The sequence below is a fragment of the Myodes glareolus genome, chromosome 4 (genome assembly GCF_982192425.1).
Source record: "Myodes glareolus chromosome 4, mMyoGla1.1, whole genome shotgun sequence".
In the NCBI taxonomy this organism is placed as follows: Eukaryota; Metazoa; Chordata; class Mammalia; order Rodentia; family Cricetidae; genus Myodes; species Myodes glareolus.
The window spans coordinates 115,489,393-115,509,737 of record NC_142029.1 but is presented as its reverse complement, the minus strand read 5'-3'; the positions used below and the strand labels follow the sequence as shown (position 1 = coordinate 115,509,737).

The window sequence follows — 20,345 nt, the reverse complement described above, 5'->3', positions numbered from 1 at the left end:
TGTCTGAAAGTTCTGCTGGCTTTGGATTTGAAAGATATATATATATATGTATGTATGTATATGTATATATACATACATTTAAAAGGTACATGTATACATAAATGTGTGTATGTGTGTGTACACATGCATATATATATACATATATATATATATATATCTTACAAGTACACACACACACACACACACACACACACACACAGAGCAACCTTGACTCTGTGACCCAGTGTCTCCGCAGCTACGCTTTTGAGTTTGGGATTAAATTGGTGTGCCACTTAGCAGCCATTCATTACTGCAAATGTTTTTGAGATCGCTTTTAGCTTTTGTCTGCTCCTAAGGACATTATCATCTCAAAGGCAAAACAAAGGTTAAGCAAAACTGACAGAGATCGTGAAATTGAAAGTGAACAGCACATTGCTGAAGCGCCCCAAGTCCATGCATTCCAGTCTCTTCATAGGATAATTTATAGTGATCATGTCTGCAGTCTGAACTCTTAGCATACTCACCCCTAACAAGAAGTTCTGCCTCATCTGACACACTGTCTGCTGTGGTCTGTACCCTGCAGCCATATCTCCCAGCATGCATCAGAAGGATGTTCCTGATCATTAAATCTGCAGAGGATGCTTGCTGAAAGAGGGATGAAGTGCCAGTTTAAAATGTTGCAAATCTGCCTAATTCAAGGTGGCTTAAGGGGGAACTTTACATATTCAAAGGGCCCATCTTTGGCCTTACAGTTTATATGATAACAATGCAGCAATCAAACATGCCCTGTCGTAAGGACTATACAGATTTACACTTTTCACAACCACTCAAAAAGAGTTTCAACATTGAAAATTGCATAAAATGATTTAGCAGCAATGGTTAAGAGATATTTAAATATATACCAGTCACTCACAGCTTTAAAAGTACAGGAAAATCAGTAAAATTTACTGCTTTGCTATTGAAAGACAGGCCTATTGTTTGTGACAGTTAAACTGTGTTGAAAGAAATAGCAACTAGTGGGAAATTAATTATGAGACAGTAGCTGTTGAAAGATTATCTCATGAATATTTATTGAATATTTCCTTTTGTAAGTAGACTGTTGGTCACAGAATGTGACAGCACTTCAGGGGGAGATGACTAGTCTCCAGCCATGTGTCTTTTATGTAACAAAGATACAATCCTCCATAGCCACCATCATCAGGGAGCAGGGGCAGCCAGAACCTGTGTTAACGCACAGAACAGAGAGGACTCTCAAAGCACTCGATTTCATTAGCAATAAGATGAGAGCATAGCTTAATAACAGAGGTTAGGTGATCAGTGAATACAAAGGAGAGAGTCTTTTGATGTATTGCTTATGGGATCAGGGAGGACTCTGTAGATGATTGGCCAACCAATACAAACCTTTCCTTACCTAGTACTGTCCTTCAATTACTTTGTCAAAATTGATGGCATCACGTGATCATGTAAAGATCCGGCATTGATTCTGTTGCATGTCTCCCCTGCCCCACACACGCTTCTAGTTTGCTCTTTGAGACATGATTTCATTATGTATGGGCTGGACTGGAACTCAATATTCAGCTCAGGCTGACTGTGAACATCTGCTTCAGCCTGCCGAGTGATGGGATTATAGGCACGTGCCACCATTCCTGATGATTTATTTTCCCTATAGAATAAAACTATAGAAAGACCTAATATCTCTTGTTCTCATGTTGCAAAAGAGGAAAAGTTGGCTTGAATGTGCACAGTTTGAAATAACACTCTCCAAGAATTCATTCATAAACTGAGCACTTGAAAGAATTCTTAAAAAACTATTCCAGAGAAGGACCCCCATCCGCCAGATACAAGAGCTTTTAATGTTGGATGGAATGGAAGCAAGTTACTTTTAAAAACATCATGTTTGTCCTTACAGGGTAAAACATACTAATAATTATTTAATTATTTAGTCATTTGCCTTTGTTTTGAAATAAATGAATGGGTTTGACATATCGTGTAAAGAAAACTAATGTCTCGGAGCAATCCCTGAGTTTTCTTCTTAGCATCTCAGGAAAGGGCGTAGTGTGTGAGCTTGTGGGGCTCTCATCCCATCGACGTTCATCTCTTTCAACATATTACTTTGTGAAGTTTTTTTTTCTCTCTCTGATAGTTATTTTCTTTCTAGCTGATCTTACAATGGAGCATCTAAGAGTATTGAAAATTTTCACTCATAAAGTAATTTGTTGGGACACAGTCTGATTAACCCATATACAAGAAACTGTTTCACAGCAAGAATACATTAAAATTGATTAAAAGTCACAATAATTATTTTTGAAATTAAATATATGTCCATCAAATATCACAATTATGAATTCCTTACAATACATCCTTCAAATCTAAGAAGATTCACTTTCTATGTGGTTGCTTTCTAATGGGATGAAGAAATGTAATCCACTTTTACAGTTCACTTTGACCAAGCACTCAATTCTTTCAGATGCAGTGGAAACTTTAAAACACTCTGACCTTTCATTTTAGTGAAGAAACAAAAGAAATTAAACATTATAATCGGTTGTTCAGACTCTAGTCGAGATCATTTATGAGTGATAAAATTAGTCTCCAACTCAGTTTGGGCCCACCCTGGCCCCATGGTACGTGCTTCTGGGAGCTCATCCACCAAGACACTTAGCATTAGCCAGCAGTAACTGACTACTGTCCTGGGCAAGAATGGGAGACCTGTCTGATGAGAAAGCAGGGGAGAAGTTGCAGACGGAACTCCACCTGTAAAAATGACTGTTATTTTCCCTGTTTGGTTCTGGGGGTGCTGTTATTAGTCTGTATATATTTATTTATTTTTGAGACAAAGTTCTTGAAAGGCTGTAGAGGTTAGCCTCAGACTCGAAATCCTCCTTTGCCAGCCACCCAATGACTGGATGTCAGGTGTGACAATCACCTCACTTTTGCTCTGGGTTGAAAGCATCCCATCACCAAATGAATTTGGGAGTAGTTTAAAAACAGGAAGACTCAAGCTTATGGTTTTGAAAGCTAATTTGTAGCAGCACACTCCTATAATTAAGAAATTCCCATTTTATTTTACAGACATTTTCCTCCCAAATAATTTATTTTCTTTTGAAACTGAAGAAAAGTTTTCAACCCTTTTACTTTTTGTGGAATTGAATTGAGAGTAAACATTGATGAAAGATGAAAGGAGTATTTAGGGTTACATAAACATACAAGAAACTTGGTCCGTAGAGTAATCTCTCCTTTGCTGTCTGTGTGCGGCTCCAGAGATTAGCGTTCCATCATTATCTATTGATGCAAAATCTCTGCATCCTGTGGCACAGGCCTGGATGCCATGTCAATCTGAGGAGTTGGAATTGACTCATTTTGGGCTGATCTCTTTCCTTGTGGAGTATACCTGCATCATATTTTTAAACTCCTAAACAGGGGCACTTACAAGCAAAGCGAATGGACTGTGAACAGTAAACCTGAATTCTCCTTGCCGTAGATTTACGGCTCTTTCAAGGGAAATAATGAGGAGAATTCACAGGGGAACCCATTATCCTTAATCCGAGCCCACAATGCGCAGCTCCTGTGAGAAAGTTTGCAATTCCTGCAGCTTTAATGAAATGGTTACTTACAGCGAGCTTTGCTTTCTTCAATTCAACTTCGTCTCCACGTTCTGTCTCTCAGGAGGCACACTCTCTCTCCTCTGACTCTCATTTTACTTCCTGTCCTTTCTTGTCTCAGGTTTGGCTGCTGTGTTACCTGTTGCTTGAGATCAAATTCCCCACAACCAGGACTTAACCCGGTGCTCCAACACAGCCAAAAGCCACGTGGGCACTAAACCCCGTAGTGGTTGGTGCACGAGGGACTGAGGGACTAAATGAAGACTTGTTAATAGGCTCAGTTTGTTCATTGCCTGCCTGTGAGAACAGTGGGAACTTGCTATACACTTTTCCTGGTCACACAATCTCATTAGAGCACTTGGGATTTCTATTTATAACTTTGAAATAAGATAGGAAAATTGTGACTACCTTTCCACCTGGGTCCAGTTTTTGAATGAACTACCTACCTACCTACCTACCTACCTACCTACCTACCTACCTGCCTACCGTTTGGCTAGGTCTTCACCCCAGTCCCCTGGCATCTATTTTGAAATGTCAGGTGGAAAGATCCATTTCAAAGCTCCCTTCCCTGGGAGTTGCCTCAGTCCAAACTCCACCTCCAAGAAAGTCTGCATATTATGACCCCTCCCTAGGGAAGGTCAAGACCACTCCTAGAGGCTATTTAAACAGCCCCCTGAGAATGAACACTGTGGTCTTCCAGTTTTTCGTGGTCTTTCCGTTCTTCTTTCCCCCCTTTCTGTGTTTTTCTGGGGGGCTACCTGGGAGTGCTAGCATTCATTAAACCTGGTTATTTTTTAATTTGGTCTGATTGGGATTATAGCATCGGCGGAGAAGCTTGTCAGTCAGAAAAATACTTAATATTTGGAGGTCCCACCCGGTCTGTTTTTCCCACTGGCCCAGGACTACACGTTGGAAAACGCCCTTCTCGCCCATGCTCTCTGCCAGGCTAAGATCAGCTTCTTGTGGGTGAGTTCCCCTTTCTTAAGTACATGCTGCTAAGGGTCCAGGACATGTACGATTTCGGGGCTGTCCTCGACGTGGGACTGTGTGGGTGGAGACATCTGCCCACACATTTTTCACGCCCCTCTGTTTTTGACACAAGAGTCTTATCATGGTGGATGCATTGTGGTAGGCATTGAGTCCTGAGACTTGGCATAGACTTGTAAAAATGGGCTCTTGCAATTCAAAGCCAGATTGCCCAACGTCCTTGGCCTGCCTTTTACAAAAATCCTTTTAAATTGGGGCTATCCAACACCTAACATAAAACAAATAAAGCTCCAAATGCCCATGGTTTCTGGATGCTGTGTTCCTGTTCCCACTCCTCTTCCTGCTTCTCTGTTTATTATTTGTCTCTATTCCTGGCATTAATCTTGTCATGTGGGATTCCGATCTGTTTTCCCCCTTTCCTTCTACTCTAAAACTGTATAGGTGTTCCAACCTTATGCTTCTGTTCTCTCTTTCAGCTTCTGCCAATCTGCTCCTCAATGGGACAACCTATGTGCTTCCCTGGCTTCTGCTGCCTGCCTACACCAGGAATTTTAAGTTGTTCAGCTAACACAGGTTCCTAAAAAAAAAAGTTTTATTTGTCTGTCTGTTAAAATAGTGTGGCCATACTATGCTTTTATGTCTGTTATGGGTGTTTGTTTCCATAGTAGGCTTGTCTTATTTCTCTGTGCATATGTGTAAGTGTTTTAAGATCTGTGAAATTTATAATTCCAGATTACAACAGCTCTAAAAACAAAACAAGACAACAAACAAACAAAAACATTTGGGTAGCCACCATTTTGTCCTCACCTCCATCTTGGGTAAGAGTACCTATGTGTGCTACTATTGTTTGACTTATTAAAATGTTCCCTTTAATCTTTTGACACTTGCTACCATTTGTAAGCTGTAACTAATTTATGTAAAATACATGTCTAAATTTAACTTATATGTCTAGTTTAAATATAATTAACAGGTAACAGTACCCAATTCTCAAGCACCTTTACAGATCTGAGAGTATGGCATCTAACAAAAGAGCTTCTAACACAGAGACATATCAGCTCCTACAACCTCCTATAGCTCCTCCAAGAAGATACATAGTGACAAAAGACCTTCCACCTCAAGGCTTGCCTTTGGGTATGGCAAAGTCACATATACAACAAAAAGCAATCTTCCACCTCATCAGCTTCCTGGATACTACAACAGGAGATCAATCTTCTCATTCTGCCAAGACAGGTAGAATAAATCTTCCCCCCACAGAAAAATCTTCAGGCCTCTTAGACTCAGCAGCTAATGGTAAGTACTGCTTCTAAGGCTGGTGTTCTCTAAAGGTTACGGAGAGATTTGGGATTGCCTGCATAACTAAAAAAGTTGTCTGATTTCTGCTCATTTATCCTTTTTAGATCTTTCTATTGTCATTTGATAACTTAAGGTACTGGTAGCTCATTACTTTATTTGTTAAGTTTCCTGCTAAAGATAAAGAGAGGTGTGCCTCTTTCACAGGCTTCATAGTCCAGGATTAACAGGTTTCAGGTGTTAAACCAGAATCCTGAATTTGCTTTAATTGTCTTCTAAAATGTTCATGTTCTAATTGTCTTACAGATACCTGCATGTTTCTGAAAAAGTTCGGCTGCTATATTAAAAAATCAGGTCTGGTAAAAAGCTTACAGTCTCCAGAGCCTATTATAATCCCAACCATTTTCAAGCATATTTCATAGGTCACTCTTGCTGTCTGGGTCAAGACCAACTTATAAAGAACCCTCCAGACAATGCCAACACCTACACCAGCTCCTGGGACTACACCATTGGTACCAACTCTCCTGGCTCAAAAGGACACCTACCATCTAAAATCTGGTTTTAAAAGGGCATATCTGCTCTTGTGTCTCACTTATTCACGGGTGTCTCTCCTGTACAACCAGGACACTTCTCTGTCGCATTCTTTCTGGCAATTAATGACCCTTCCCATGGCTAGCCCTATTCATAGGGCCAAAAATAACAATATATTTTTTTTTCCTAGCCACTTGCCTTCTCATCTTCCTCAAGGGACAGTTGTCTGAGGTCTCCAGGATGGCAATAAACCAGATGGCACTCCAGTCACACCTTTTGCTGTGTATAAGCCCACCAACCCCCAGTTCTCCTCTCTCCTGTATCACCCCATGCTCACAGGAAGTAGCCATACTTGAGTCAACACCTCTTTATCCAAAAAGAGTCTAAAATGTTTGGTTAAAGGCACCACCTCAACCTCTAACATCTTAACCAAAAAAAAGTATGGAATATTTGGCTGGGGGCTTTACCCCAGTCCCCTCACATCCATTTTGAAATGTTGGGTGGAAAGATTCATGTCAAAGCTTCCTCCCCTGGGAGTTGCCTTGGTCCAAACTCCACCTCCAAAAAAGCCTGCCAAATGGTGACCCTCCTCAGGGAAGGCCAAGACCACTCCCACAGACTTTTCAAACTGCCCCCCTCCAGAGAATAAACACGTGGTCTCCTGGTTTTCCATGTTTGTACCAGTTCTCCTTTCCCCACCTCCGTGTTTTTTTCTGTGGGGCTACCTGGGAACGCTGACGTCGATTAAACCTAGGCATTTTTAAATTTAGTCTGATTGGGATTATTGCGACAGCTTGTAGGTCAGAAAAATACTTAACACCTACCTACCTACCTACCTACTTACCTAACTGATGTGAGAACGGCATACACTCTATAGCCCAGGCTGATATCAAACTCCACATGTAGCTCAGACTGGTTTAGAATTATATCTTGCTGCCTCAGTTCAATCTTAAATGTAGATGGAAGATGTGAGCATTTACACCAGGAAGATGCCCTTGCTTATTAGACTTCACTCTAAGAACCTTGAGCAGCCCAGCTCCCAGGACACTGCCAATCATATTCATAAGAATGGGAACTCATTTTGGGATCTGCTGCTTAGTGTCTGTGAGTTCTGTTTGAAGTCCAAGTTCTTTACCTCAGCAGGAAGGTAAAGGTATTCTGTCTCTCCTACAGTTGAACTCTGTGATCCAGATCAGTCCCTTCCAGATGTGCAGCCTTGGAATTTCCCACATTCCTGCCTAGTTGCAAAGGCTTTTTTGTGGGACACATGTTCTTTTCCTGAGCAGTTCATTTCAGACCCAGTCTTTGCTAGGCTTCCTGTGGTTTCCCTTGAATTTAACCCTTTCGATCCTAGAAGTTTCTCTCTCTGGGACATTCCCAGAGTTGAGCAAGGGCAGAGTTGCCAGGGATGGCCCAAGGCCAATAAGCAAATTAAACACCTAATGACTTTCTTCTTTCTCCCTTCTTTGCAAATGGCAGTACCTCTCCTCTATTGTCAGTATATTCCCTAGAAGAAATTAGGAAAGAGTAGAGGAAAAAGGCACCAAAGAAATGCAGGTGGTGTGAAACAGTCAGGAACAGATGTTGGTTTAGGAGTGATGTTGTATGAATCCAAGTTCTCCTTCCAAATCACTGGACAAAAGGGAAGGAGGACTCAATGATTCAAGGCTTCTCTCAGAGCTTTGTGATAATGCCAGGAAAACCCCCAACAGTATGGCTGGAACTTGGTCAGAGTTTGACAAATAGTATTGTCAAAGGGAGCCTAAGTGAGCCTTCAGTCAAGAGAGTCTTTCTTAGTATTCACTCCCTCTCCAAGCTGGATATCAAGACTTTTAACTGCTATAGAAAGTTTTATTTTTTTTTAAATAAGCTCTTGACTTCATTTAGACACAGGTATTTCCTGTACCCTTTCATTTCTGTACTATAGAAAATCTCCATTGGATGTAGACCTAGGGGACTGAATTCTGCCCTTGGTACAGCATTTCCTGAGTGTCCCCTATCCTCTGGAGAAGTCAATAACAAGTGAGCTCTCTAGTTCTCTTATTTGCATTCATTCTTATTCTTTTTCTGATTCTAATTCTTATTCTCTCTCTGTCTGTCTGTCTGTCTCTCTTTCTGTCTCCAACCCCTCCCCCATCAGCATTGTGGAAGCATCAAGTAGAGCACTGTGCATGCGTGAAATGATTGGGCAATACTTTAAAAGAATAAAGTGCTAAGAAGCATTTTAACAGTTGGTTGCAGCAGAAATCTGTGCACACACTAACATAGCAACCACTAAGAAGATGTTTGGGAAAAAGTCATAAACACTAAGATTATTTAACTTAGGTTCTTACTAGCAAGCTCCATTCTCAGTGAGCCTCACTGCTGTTGTGGATGGTGGTTTCTGGTCTTGGTTTAAGACGCATTTCACTTTCTTAAACCTACCACGTCCAGTTGTGACCCCCCAATGCTTATAAAACTGCTTGTTTTAAAGTAAAATGAGATAATATAACTTCTATAAGATGCACTTTAATAAAATTAAACAATTAAATAATGTAAATCCTTGGAATTCTGCAGCTTGAGTTATTAGATATCATTAATGTCATAAAAATTAAGTCTTAGACATTAACCTGTTTATCTAATAGTCGTGTCTCATTTCCCCAGGTGACAATTAATTTGAACTATGCTATCAACATATAGAAATTATATATACATACATATATATGCATATGTACACACACATATATAATGTTTATAATACTTTTCCCTTAGGACCTTATTGAACAAGGTTTAGATTAATGCTGATATAGGTTTTAATGTCATTTTAAAAATAGCTTATGCTGATCAATTTTTGTGCTTCAATGAAAGTATACATTCTTTGATATAGAGATATTTATTGCTACAAACCAAGAAGATAGGCAAAGTGCTCCCTAGCAAAAAAAATTATATCACAGTGCAGTATTAAATTATTTTAATAATATACTCAATAATCAAACTGTTTCTGCATGCTTAGCTTCCAAAATAATAGTCTCATGAAGATTTTCATGCACTAAGAGAAAACAGTCTTAAATAATCTTCTTAAATAAAGAAGAAAGATAAATTGTTACTTGTTGGTTGAGTTTAAGATAACAGGATCCAGGCATGTGGGCACTAAGTTGACAGTTGATGGTGTCAGTCCGTTAGCTGGGGTAAGTGACGACTAGCCTTTTGAAATGTGCTCAAAGCAGACAAACACTAGTTCAGTTGTAATTCATTTCCGATGCTTAATTTTAAAGTAAAGAGTATAAAATCCTGTTTACTACTTAGATGACAAGCATGGGTACACAGGGAACCATGAATGGTTGACAAAAACTACATGCATTCCACCTGTCCTGTCTCAAGTAAGAACACTCAGCTAGCCAGCAAATGGGGAGCTGCTGAGGTACTCAGCTAGCCAGCCAATGTGGAGTTGTGGCATGTTACACTCATTCTTTAATGGTGACTTCTTTTCCCCGTGATGAGGGGTGGTCTGTGAGTTCACCTGTCTAGATGGATGTAAAGGACCAAGCAAATGACTTCTGATGTACACAGTACCATATACTTACAACTGAGCTCTTCTGGAATACTTTGCTTGGACTTACTCTTCACTCCATTCTATGTGTTGACAAAAGTTTACTGCCCATGATTTCTGGAATATTTGTCTCACCCGCTTTCATTGTTCATATAGTGTGCACTTAGCCAGTTTACCATGCACTCATTTATGTCTTGTTAAACTTGAGGAATGGGAACAGAGACTGCACTGAGAATGTGCCACTTCAGTCTACATCAAAGAAAAGAAATGCAGGGAGAAAACATGGGCTAGGTTTTCATATTTGCATGTGGACTTTGAAAAGCTGTGGAAGGAAGTGTTTCTGTTTCTCCTGCTAGAATACTTAGGTTGAGTCCAGAGAAAGTTAATTCCTTTTTGTGTACCTCATGGAGTTTAACAATAATTACATTATTAGCAACAATTAGGAGTATTGACTCATAAGACTTTATGGTTTTTGTAGACAAGGTCACACTATATATCCTAATCTGGCCTCACACTTGCAACCTTCCTGCCTTTGCCCCCAGAATGTTGGGATCACAGACCTCTGCAGCCATGCCTAGCTTTTGAAGTAACCAACAGATTGCATCATGTTTGTTATCCCCTTTTGCTCTCTAACGTCTCCCCCTTGGATGTCAGCCCACCAGACTGACTTTGCTGACCTTGTCAGTTAACTTCAGTGACTGCTGTTTATGATGCCTTGTTGCCAATCTAGATGAAGCTTAGGCTCAGTTGACTTCCCCCAGTTCATCACTTAATCCAGTAGAAATGGATCCTCTGATTCTTTTGCAAGAATTTTTTCCACTGGTCTGCTAGAGTTTCAAATGTGTCTTATGTCAACATTTGCTCAAATCTTAGCTCTTTGAGAATGGCTCCCCTGACATCCAGGAATATCTGTGTATTCTCTGAGCCCCGATACAAAGGGAAAGGCAAGATCTTTCTTTGAAAAACTAAAACTTTTCAAATGGCAACATACAAAAGTTTTGCATTTCATACAAGACCCAGTGAAACTGCCCAAGTCACATGTATAGCAACCAGTTGTTCTGATTAACCCAACCCACCTTGGTCACCTTGATATTATTTTCGTCCTCCTGCAACACTACATGTGCTATCTGAGATCAAATCTCTTTATAAGTAAAACATCTTTTCTAAGTGCTTGAAATTCTCTGCTTCATTTGAAATTTTTTCTCAGTATATGCTGACATGAACAAACAGACCACATTTTTATTTTATGCTTGAATAATATAGGACACACTATATCTTTCATTCTGAATGTCTGGCATGTGCTATTCTAATATGACTGTATTTATGTATTCTGTGTTATTTTCCAAATATTCTTTATTGCTTTTTCTTGTTCCTATGGCACAAACCACATGCCGGCACACTTTCATCAGCCTGCCCTATACAAGCCTTGTTGGTGACAGAGAAAGGCCATCTTACACTTGAAAGAGCAGAGGTGGGGGCTTTTATACCTCACAGCTCTTCAGCTAGGAGGACCACAGAGGAATTTCCCTTCTCACTTAGAACCGGGAAATCCTTGAAATGCAGTGACACACTGCTTCTCTTCAAGTGGATTCTCAGCAGGAGATTTAAACTCACACCACTAAAACTAGATGCTCCTTTCTGTGCTTTGCCTGAAGGGTCAATTTTCTCATGAAATTTCTTTAGTGATGCTATCCTAACACGCGCCCCATAGGTTGCTTCAATGAGGCAGTGCTGAAAGAAACAAGATCTTCACAGTTATGACAGGCAATACACACTTTTGCTTTGACCAAATTCTTCCACTGTAGAGTAGCGGCATATCACATTGTCTTCACTAAGGTCTGTGCTTCCTGAGTTCTATCTCTGTAAAGTTCTTCAAAGAAGATAGAGAGATAAAGACTTTGGTTCATTCATGAATGAGCTTGTAATTTGTGATCAACTAGCAATGGCATGACCTCTAGGACAGCTCCAGAATAATACCTTATAATCACTTCTCATTTCCCTTTGTGACAGCAGAGGCAGAAAATAGTATTCATTTGCCAGGGATTTCCTAGAGTGTCCTCTTGTCTAGGCAGAAAGTGGTGCGTTTTTGGCACCCTAGGAACTGCTTCCTTCTCTTTTACTCTGCACACACAGGTGAGTTGTGTCCTGGCTAAAGTGCTTCGATGGGGAGGGAGGATGCACATACTACCAGGAAAGATGGCACATACCATTGAGGAACTTAAATGCAAATGTGATTAGACAACCAGTCATAACAAGATGATTTAAAATATATAATAGTAAACAAGCCACAGGGAAGAGTCATTTAGCATTCAGAGGAGACTCCCACATCAGATTTTAGTATAAATAAGAAATATAAACTACCCCACAACTAATAATTTCTTAGAGCAGAGAGTAAAATTGCAGGGCAGAGTACAGGGGGCTCAACTAAGGGGGTGGTCAATGTACAGGTAGGTAAACTCTGGGTACCAGCTCTTGAGCTGGCATGTTGGAGTTCAATTATGCCTCCTATAGAATAGCACCCTGTTTTGATTCAACCTGCATATAATTTATTACACTAGGAATATTTGGTAAGGATATCAAAATAAATTGGCATTTTAAATAATAGTGACCGTGAAACTGTTAGTAGAAGCCAGTTTTCTTAACAAAATTGTATTGTTATTCAAGCTTCTTTGTGACTGGTTTTGATGAGCCACATCTGGATATAGAATGCATTATCTTCCCTTGAAACACCAAATCAACATTCTAACATTATAAAAGCATCTACTTCATTTCTCCATGTACTTATTAACCTTTCCTGTGATTGTAGGCTGGCCTGGAGAAAAGCCTCTACATGTGACCTGCAACTGACATGGCCTCAAATAGCCATATGAAGTATATTGTGATCTAATACTCGCTGACTAATTTTTCAGATTTGAGTCCATCACCTAACTATATTTTAGATGGCTCTATATTTGATGGACATGTTTATGTGTCCATTCTCTCAATGTATTTTTTCATATGTCCAATCTATCTTTTAAGATTAACACTATTATCTTATTATTTCATAATACACTGTATTTCAAGATTAAATGACATTAATTCATGCTTTTATACTGTCAAATGGTGTCAACACAAGAATCTAATTTCTCCATGGCTGTGTGGATAAATATACAGACCCCTGCTCACAGGGTCTTCCTTCCTTTACATCAATAGAGCCTAAACAGACAGAATAGAGTAGTCCTGTCTCAGGCATCAGACCCTGTATTGAATTGGCATTGTGAATTATCTCAGTTCTTGGCCATACAGAACAAGTCCTTGTGTTTCTTTGATCTTTTCCTGGTGCTAGAGACTGACCCTAAATGTATGTAGTAGCAGTTGAAGTATAGACACACCCATACACCTCTGTGCTTCATCCCGACCTCTGTTCCTTACTTTTGTAGAGAACTTTAAGAATTACCCTGGACTGAGTCTGACTTGTCTCTTTTATATTTGAATCTTTTAGACATAAATAATCCTTTTATGACATTTTATACTGTCACTGTTGAAAGGTGGACTCATGCCTCATCCTGTAGAATAAGAAGACACATGTCTACTTCCAGTTTTCTTCTTCTCTCAGGGGGTAATGATCAGTTTCTATATGATCTTGTTCCTTTCAGAACATTTTATCTGGCTTTACTTAATGATCCCTGACCTCGGTAGAGACTTCTGCCAATTATTAGAAGCTAGTTTCAATGAGTTAAACTCAGTATTCCCAGTTCCCATTTCTGCCTTGCTCACGTTTACTCTTTACTGTTATTGTTCATTACCCTTCATAGTACATTGACCAAGCATCACAGTGTAGGGTATTCAGGTTGTGTCTCCTTGGTGGTGTGAACTCTGTTATGACTGGGTGGGATTCAGTATTTTCAGTATGCAGCCAACTTCCCACTACTCCTGCTGTTCTGCTTCCTGGTATTGCGATTTCATGTTCATTCTCATATATTTTGCTACTTCTTTTATTCAGAGGTGGAAACTCATTTTTTTGACCCTTGGCTCTGGATTGGTCATTTGGTGTGGGAAGTCCTTTTGTCTATGTCTTGTTTTTATTGGTTAATGAATAAATCTGTTTTGGTCAGTGGCTTAGCAGGATAGGGCAAGGTGGGAGTTCCAAGTAGATAGAGGAGGAGAGAGTAGGCAGAGTCAGTAAGAAGCCATGTAGCCCCATCAGAGACAGACTCTGGAAAGAACTTTACCCAGTAAGCCACAGTCATGTGGCGATACACAGATTAATAGGAATGGGTTGATTTAAGATATAAGAGTAAGCCAGAAATACATATAAGTTATAGGCCAAACAGTATTGCAAATAATATAGTTTCTGAGTGATTATTTCATGGTCTGGGCAGCTGGGAACAAACAAGCAGTCTCCAACAACAGTCATTAACTTTTTTGACAAACAGAATTCAGTAGAATTAGTATACTGGAAATTCTGTGGTGGTCTCTTGAGAAGATTTGTCACCTCATTCTACACCCCTTGGAACATTCATTTGTAAGAATCTTAAAATGTAGTTATGGTATGAAGATCATGTCTACTGCATAGGGAATGGCACAGGAAAAAAGACATTCAGGAATTTGCAATTGTTGCAGCAATTTGAATCCAACTTAGAGACTTGTGATTTCCTTACAAGTACCCATAGTGGAAACAGCATGAAGACCTTGGTAATTTAGCCAACATTCTGAACAGAGGATAGTGGCGCATGGCCCCTGAAAAGCCCCACCCTGCCTTCCCCTGCTGGGAAGTGAGTTCTGCTCTCTGAACATGAAGTGGCGATCATGGAGCTAGACTTACAAAGATAGGAAGGGATACTCTTAATGGGCATGGAAAGGTCTTCGGGAGAAATTGGATAAGGATTGAGGGATATTGAAGAAATTGTCAGAAGAGGTTGATGTAAAGGTCACTTCATTTTTTGTTGAAAATTTTGTTAACAATGCCACCCAACATAATAGGGACTATACTTTACTCATGCAGATCAACTGAGTCTGCCTAATAGGATTTCAGAGGAAGAAGGGAGGCTCTGCAGATGCTTTAGCTCAGCTGTGCACAGAGAGAAATGAGCCAAAGGGGAACTGCTCATTTCATATATGCAATGCATAAAAAATGTGAAGGAGCTGATCCTAGCCATTGAAAACCAACTGATTTCTACCTCTAGTCTCTCAGGGATACAGAAGATTAGGAATAAAGGAAATACATCATCAAACATAATCCCAGGATTCTCAAAACAAAACAAAACAAAAGTGGAGTCGATGAGGCAAAGGAGTCAAGGATATGGTCACAAGATTCTGTTCACTTCAGAATTCCAGGAGCCTTTACCCACAGCATCCAAATCAAATGAGAAAACTCAAAGAATCAGGTAATAGAGGATGGGAATGGGTAAGAAGATTGTACTTGGAGGTGAGAGTGAGGAGCTGGCAGAAACCTTTCCTGTGGTTCTATGTAAGATGCAGAAGGACTTCTATGGAATTGTGGGCGTTGTTAAAAGACTGTATAGTCATGACACTAACGACTGACTGTCATCTTTTATGATGAGGTTCAGAAGCAGTTACAGAAAGTAAACACCCATCATCATTTTCAGAAGGAATGTAGAGGAGACATTTAAACTAAGAATTTGTTACATTACATAATAAAGTGGTTTTACTTTCATGAGCTTTTATAAAAAAAAAAACTGAAAAGAAGGAAATGTCTGTAGTATCACTGGGTAATATCACCTGTAGGTATTCTTTCTTATAATTTATTTTTTTTTTGGTTGTCAATGTTAGTTGCATTTCCGTTTATGAGTAGCGGACAACATTTGTACTTAGTCTCTAACGCTTATTAGTTTCGGTCACCCGGAAGCCACTTCATATATGTTTTTGAAATGCATGAAAGAATGTAGTTTGATATGAAGTAAGTATATTGGCGGATATTGCAAAGAAAAAATGAACAAGGATAGTGAGGATATTTTTATACCCAAGCTTTATTTTTCTTCCAAATATAGTAGATCTAATGGAATAATTTAACCTATACCAGCATGTCTTTCGCATATATTCCAATTATGTATCTGACTCTTTCAAGTTTGTTTGTCAAAATCTGGCTTTCTGAGACATTCACTTCTTTTTAAGTAAACATTGCTAAATATTTTAATAAGCACAGAGCATAAAAGTAGTAATATTATTTTAGTTCTGTGCTCCAAAATCAAGTATGGAGAGTGCATTTGCTAATCCCTCTTGTAAACTAACTCATGCACAGAAATAACCTCCGAGTGAAACACACCTCATTACAAGGGAAAATCGGTTACTGAATCTGGTCCTGTTTTGCACATCCAGGAAGAGTCTCGTCAACCTACAGCATACTTGGAATGGAGGCAACCAAAGCACATCAGCGTGAGAAAAGACTCTTCTATCTCCTCATACACCTTAGACTGTGAGCTACCACAGCCACCACCCAAAGAAAACCAGGACAGAAGACATCTGGCGAGAAGAAGGTGAAGTGAGAGGAACACGTCAATCAAAACAACTAAGAGCAACAAAGCCAAGCACGGCTCTGAAGAAACATTCGCAAGAGCTCAATATGAACTATGGAAATGACATTTGCCACTTTTGGGCCGTTTCCCATGTTTTGAGAGTTTTATATAAAATTCCCTTGCCCTTTCCAATCAATGTTTTGAAGGTTTTCTAATTTCCTTCTACTGTTTTCTTAGCTTTCAGACTTTATACTTCATAGTCTTTAATTCATTTGAATTCTTTTATAACAAGGATCTGTGTGGGGGGAAGGGGTCTACTTTCATTGTTTTATGTGTAGATATACAGTTTTTCCAGCAGCATATCTTAGACAATCCTTGTTTTTAGCACCTTTATTTAAAAAAAGAAAACAAGCTAACAAGAGCAACAACAAACCTCGCTGACTGTAGATGCATGCATGGGTTTATTCTCAGACTTCCCATTTATTTTCTGTGACTCTTCCTCTCCACACTCTATGCGCTTTGCCTTCATATCCACTATAGGATCTTTTTGCGTAGCCCAGACTGGCTTCCAGCTTGCTGTCTCCTTGTCTTGTCCTCCATTGCTGGAATTAGATGTTAAACTGCCACACCTCACTGCAGCTACAATTTTAAGTAAACTTTGAAATTAGGTAGGGTAAATCCTCCTGCTTTGATCCTTCTAGATTTTTAGTTTCTTTTGCTTTTGATGGCTTTGACTACTCACTTTTTGGCAACTGTCTGGTGTTCAAGTATAAACTTTCAACCTGGTTTTCCAGTTATGCTTATAATTTCAGAGGCATTCTAATAAAGATCATATTGATGCTTTACAACAGATGGCTGCCTTGATTATGCTAATTTTTGTAGTGTGTGAACTCAATATATTTTTTCATTTTTTTGGTAATATGTTCTCCTCAATTTCTGCAATGTTTGATCATTTTCATTGTAGAGGTCTCTTGCCTCTTTTGTTACATTTGTATCTTAGTATTTTTTATAGCTTTAGAAAGTGGGATTATTTTTTTAACTTCTATTTCAGACAATTCATTATTGGAGAACAGCAATATAATTTGTTGTTTTCCATATGTGAGATTCCGCCATCTGATTATGGTGACAGTCTGTCATTTTTCTCATTTGCATGCCATTTATATCCTTTACTGTTACAGCTAAAACTTGCAGTGTCATGTTGAATATAAGTAGTGAAAAGGATAGTTCCTATGTGTGTGCGTGTGTGCCAAGGGTTTGGTAAATACGAAGCATAACATTGTTACTTAGTGACAATCATAATTCTATTGAGTGTTTTACACACACACACACACACACACACACACCACCACCACCACCACCACCTCTATGTGTTATTTGTATAAAACAAAGGGATTTTGAATTTTATAAAATGCAGTTTTATATTCACTGAGATGATCATCATAGGATCTATCACATTGATTGATTTGCATATGAAGATACACTCTAACTTTCTTGGAAAAGATACCTTTTTACCACAATAATTTCTAATGTGCTGTCACAATTGGTTTGCAGGAGTCTTTTTTGGCATATGTTGGTGTGTGTTTTCGTATGTGTATTTGCATGTGTGAGGTTGCTTAGCAGTGTGTAGTGTATGTGCATATGTGTGTGTGTGTGTGTGTGTGTGTGTGTGTGTGTGTGTGTGTGGAGGCCCATGTTGATACCAGGTGTCTTTCTCAGACATTCTCTGCCTTACATATTGAGACATCACGTCTCACTGAACTGAACACTCACTCAGTAGATTTCTTGTTTTTGCCTCCTAAGAGCTGAGATTTCATGACTTCTGTAGACTACATGCTGGTCCTCAGGTTTTCATGGCAATAGATTTCGATGCTCAGACATCTCCCCACGCAGCATTTGACAGTGTTTGCTTGAGGACATTTTTATATTTGTGAAAAGCACCAGGAACATTTAGCTATGGTTTTCTTTCCTGGTGGCATCCTTGTCTTGTTTTGGTATCTGGATACCGGAGACTATGTAGGATGTATTTGTAAGAATTTCTTTCTTGTCAGTTTCTTAGGATGTTGCCAGATGAATTCGTGTTAGCTTTTTGAATAGTTGTTAGAATTGAGTAATGAGTCCATCTGGTATTGGGCTCTTAGACTTTTAATTATCAGTTCTATCTCTTTACTCTCATGGTCTGGTTTTCCATTTCTTCATGATTCAAGACTGACAGGTGTGTGCTGTCAGGAACTTGTTCATTTCTTCTGTGCAGTCAGGTTGTAAATCAAACTTGTTTGACTCTCTAAAGATCCTCTATACTCCTGCTGTGCTTTCTTTATCTCTAATTTTATTCATTGCTTCTACTCTCCCTTACCTTGTCTAGCATAGTATATCCATCACACTTTTATCAATGTTTTCCTAGTGATCTTTTGTATTTTTATCTTTATTTTTTTCCTGTCAGATATTTATTATTTATTTTTTATTAAACTCATAATTTTGCATCATGAAATTTGCAGGTAAATGGATGAAACTAGAAAAAAATCACCCTGAGTGAGGTAACCCAAACCCAGAAAGACAAACATGGTATATCCTCACTTATAAGTAGATATTAGATGTAATACAAAGGATAACCAGGTTACAATTGACAGCCCCAGAGAAGGTAAGTAGCAAGGAGGTCCCTAAGGGGAATGCATGAATTTCCCTGGAAAGGGGAAATAAATGAGATCTCCTAGGTAAATTGGGGTTGGGGGAATGGGAACATGAGGGACTGTGTTGGTTGAATGGGGGCAGCATTGAGGGGGTAGAATAATGAGAGAGATACTTTTGTAGAGGCAGTTATGGGATTAGGGAGAAACCTGGTGACAGGGAAACTCACAGGAATCCACAAGAATGGCCCGAGCCAAGACTCCTAGCAATAGTGGAAAGGGTGCCTGAACTGGCTTTCTATTATAATCAGATTGGGGACTACCCTAATTGTCTACCTTTTGGACTCGGATCTAGAGAAAGGAGATTATAAGTGTACAAAAACATATATGTTTACAGATGTTTTCTCATCCTAAGTTTCTCAACATAAGAAATTCATTAAAATTCTAGCGGGAAAATGTCTTCATATGTTGGGTTATCAACAAACCCTGCAATATTTTGAATCTATTGAAAAAATGAATTAGTATTTCTCTCATGCGAAGAGTTTTCAAGATTATTATTGAATGAGAGTAATGGTATGTGAGTAAAATTGTAGACTATGGTGCAGTTTTTGTAAAAATAATAATTTAAAATGCCCTTGTTGATGTGAAATTCTCTCTGATAAAAATAGGAGAATGAAAAACCTAAGGCATATTTGCAGTGCTAGAAAGCTGACCTTGATGTGATAAATTTTGCCCTGGGATTTGTGGGAGGGTAGGAATGGAAAGAAAAAAATTTCTAAAAGTAGTGTGTACTGTGATCTCTCTCATATATATGTGCGCCTATGAATGACTGAAGAGATCAGAAAATCATGCTTAAAAATAGGAAATTTGAATGTCTTACAGCTTTGTGATTCAGTCTATTTTTTTAAAAAAATTATTCATTTTAGAATTTGCAGCATGTTCAGATGATCTAGTTAAGGTTGACATAGATATAGGTGTATATATGAAGGTTAGTATATGCAATATATGCATTTATAAGAACAATCCACCTTTGTCTTGATGAAAACTAGAAAACTGATTTTGATTTAGTGGTTAACGCTTACTCATATGTTTAGTATGGAGAGAAAATAAGCTAAGTGTTCTCAATAACTGTAGATATTATAAAATAATCAGTTTTTGACTGAAGTGGTATGCTGCTGCCCACTAGTTTTGTTTGTCTTGTTGGCATACTTTGATCAAGGAAGACTCCCTTGCGGTTTTGTAGGTGGTCATTAAGAACTCAGCCTCTTTATGACTCTGCCTCGAGACATCACAGTCTTCTCCAAATATCTGTTGAGAGCATGCTCACACTTCTTTTGATTCAATATCAGGC

At 39.0% G+C, this 20,345-nt stretch overlaps 1 protein-coding gene across 1 annotated transcript in view; it reads right to left on the bottom strand.

Annotated features, from left to right (window-relative positions):
• Cntn5 (contactin 5) overlaps positions 1-20,345 on the bottom strand; it is a 1,188,481-nt gene that overhangs the window by 101,328 nt on the left and 1,066,808 nt on the right. The window contains exon 16 of the mRNA XM_087905876.1: positions 504-624. Coding sequence (XP_087762002.1) covers positions 504-624 — 121 coding nt within the window. The remainder of the gene's footprint in view (positions 1-503; positions 625-20,345) is intronic.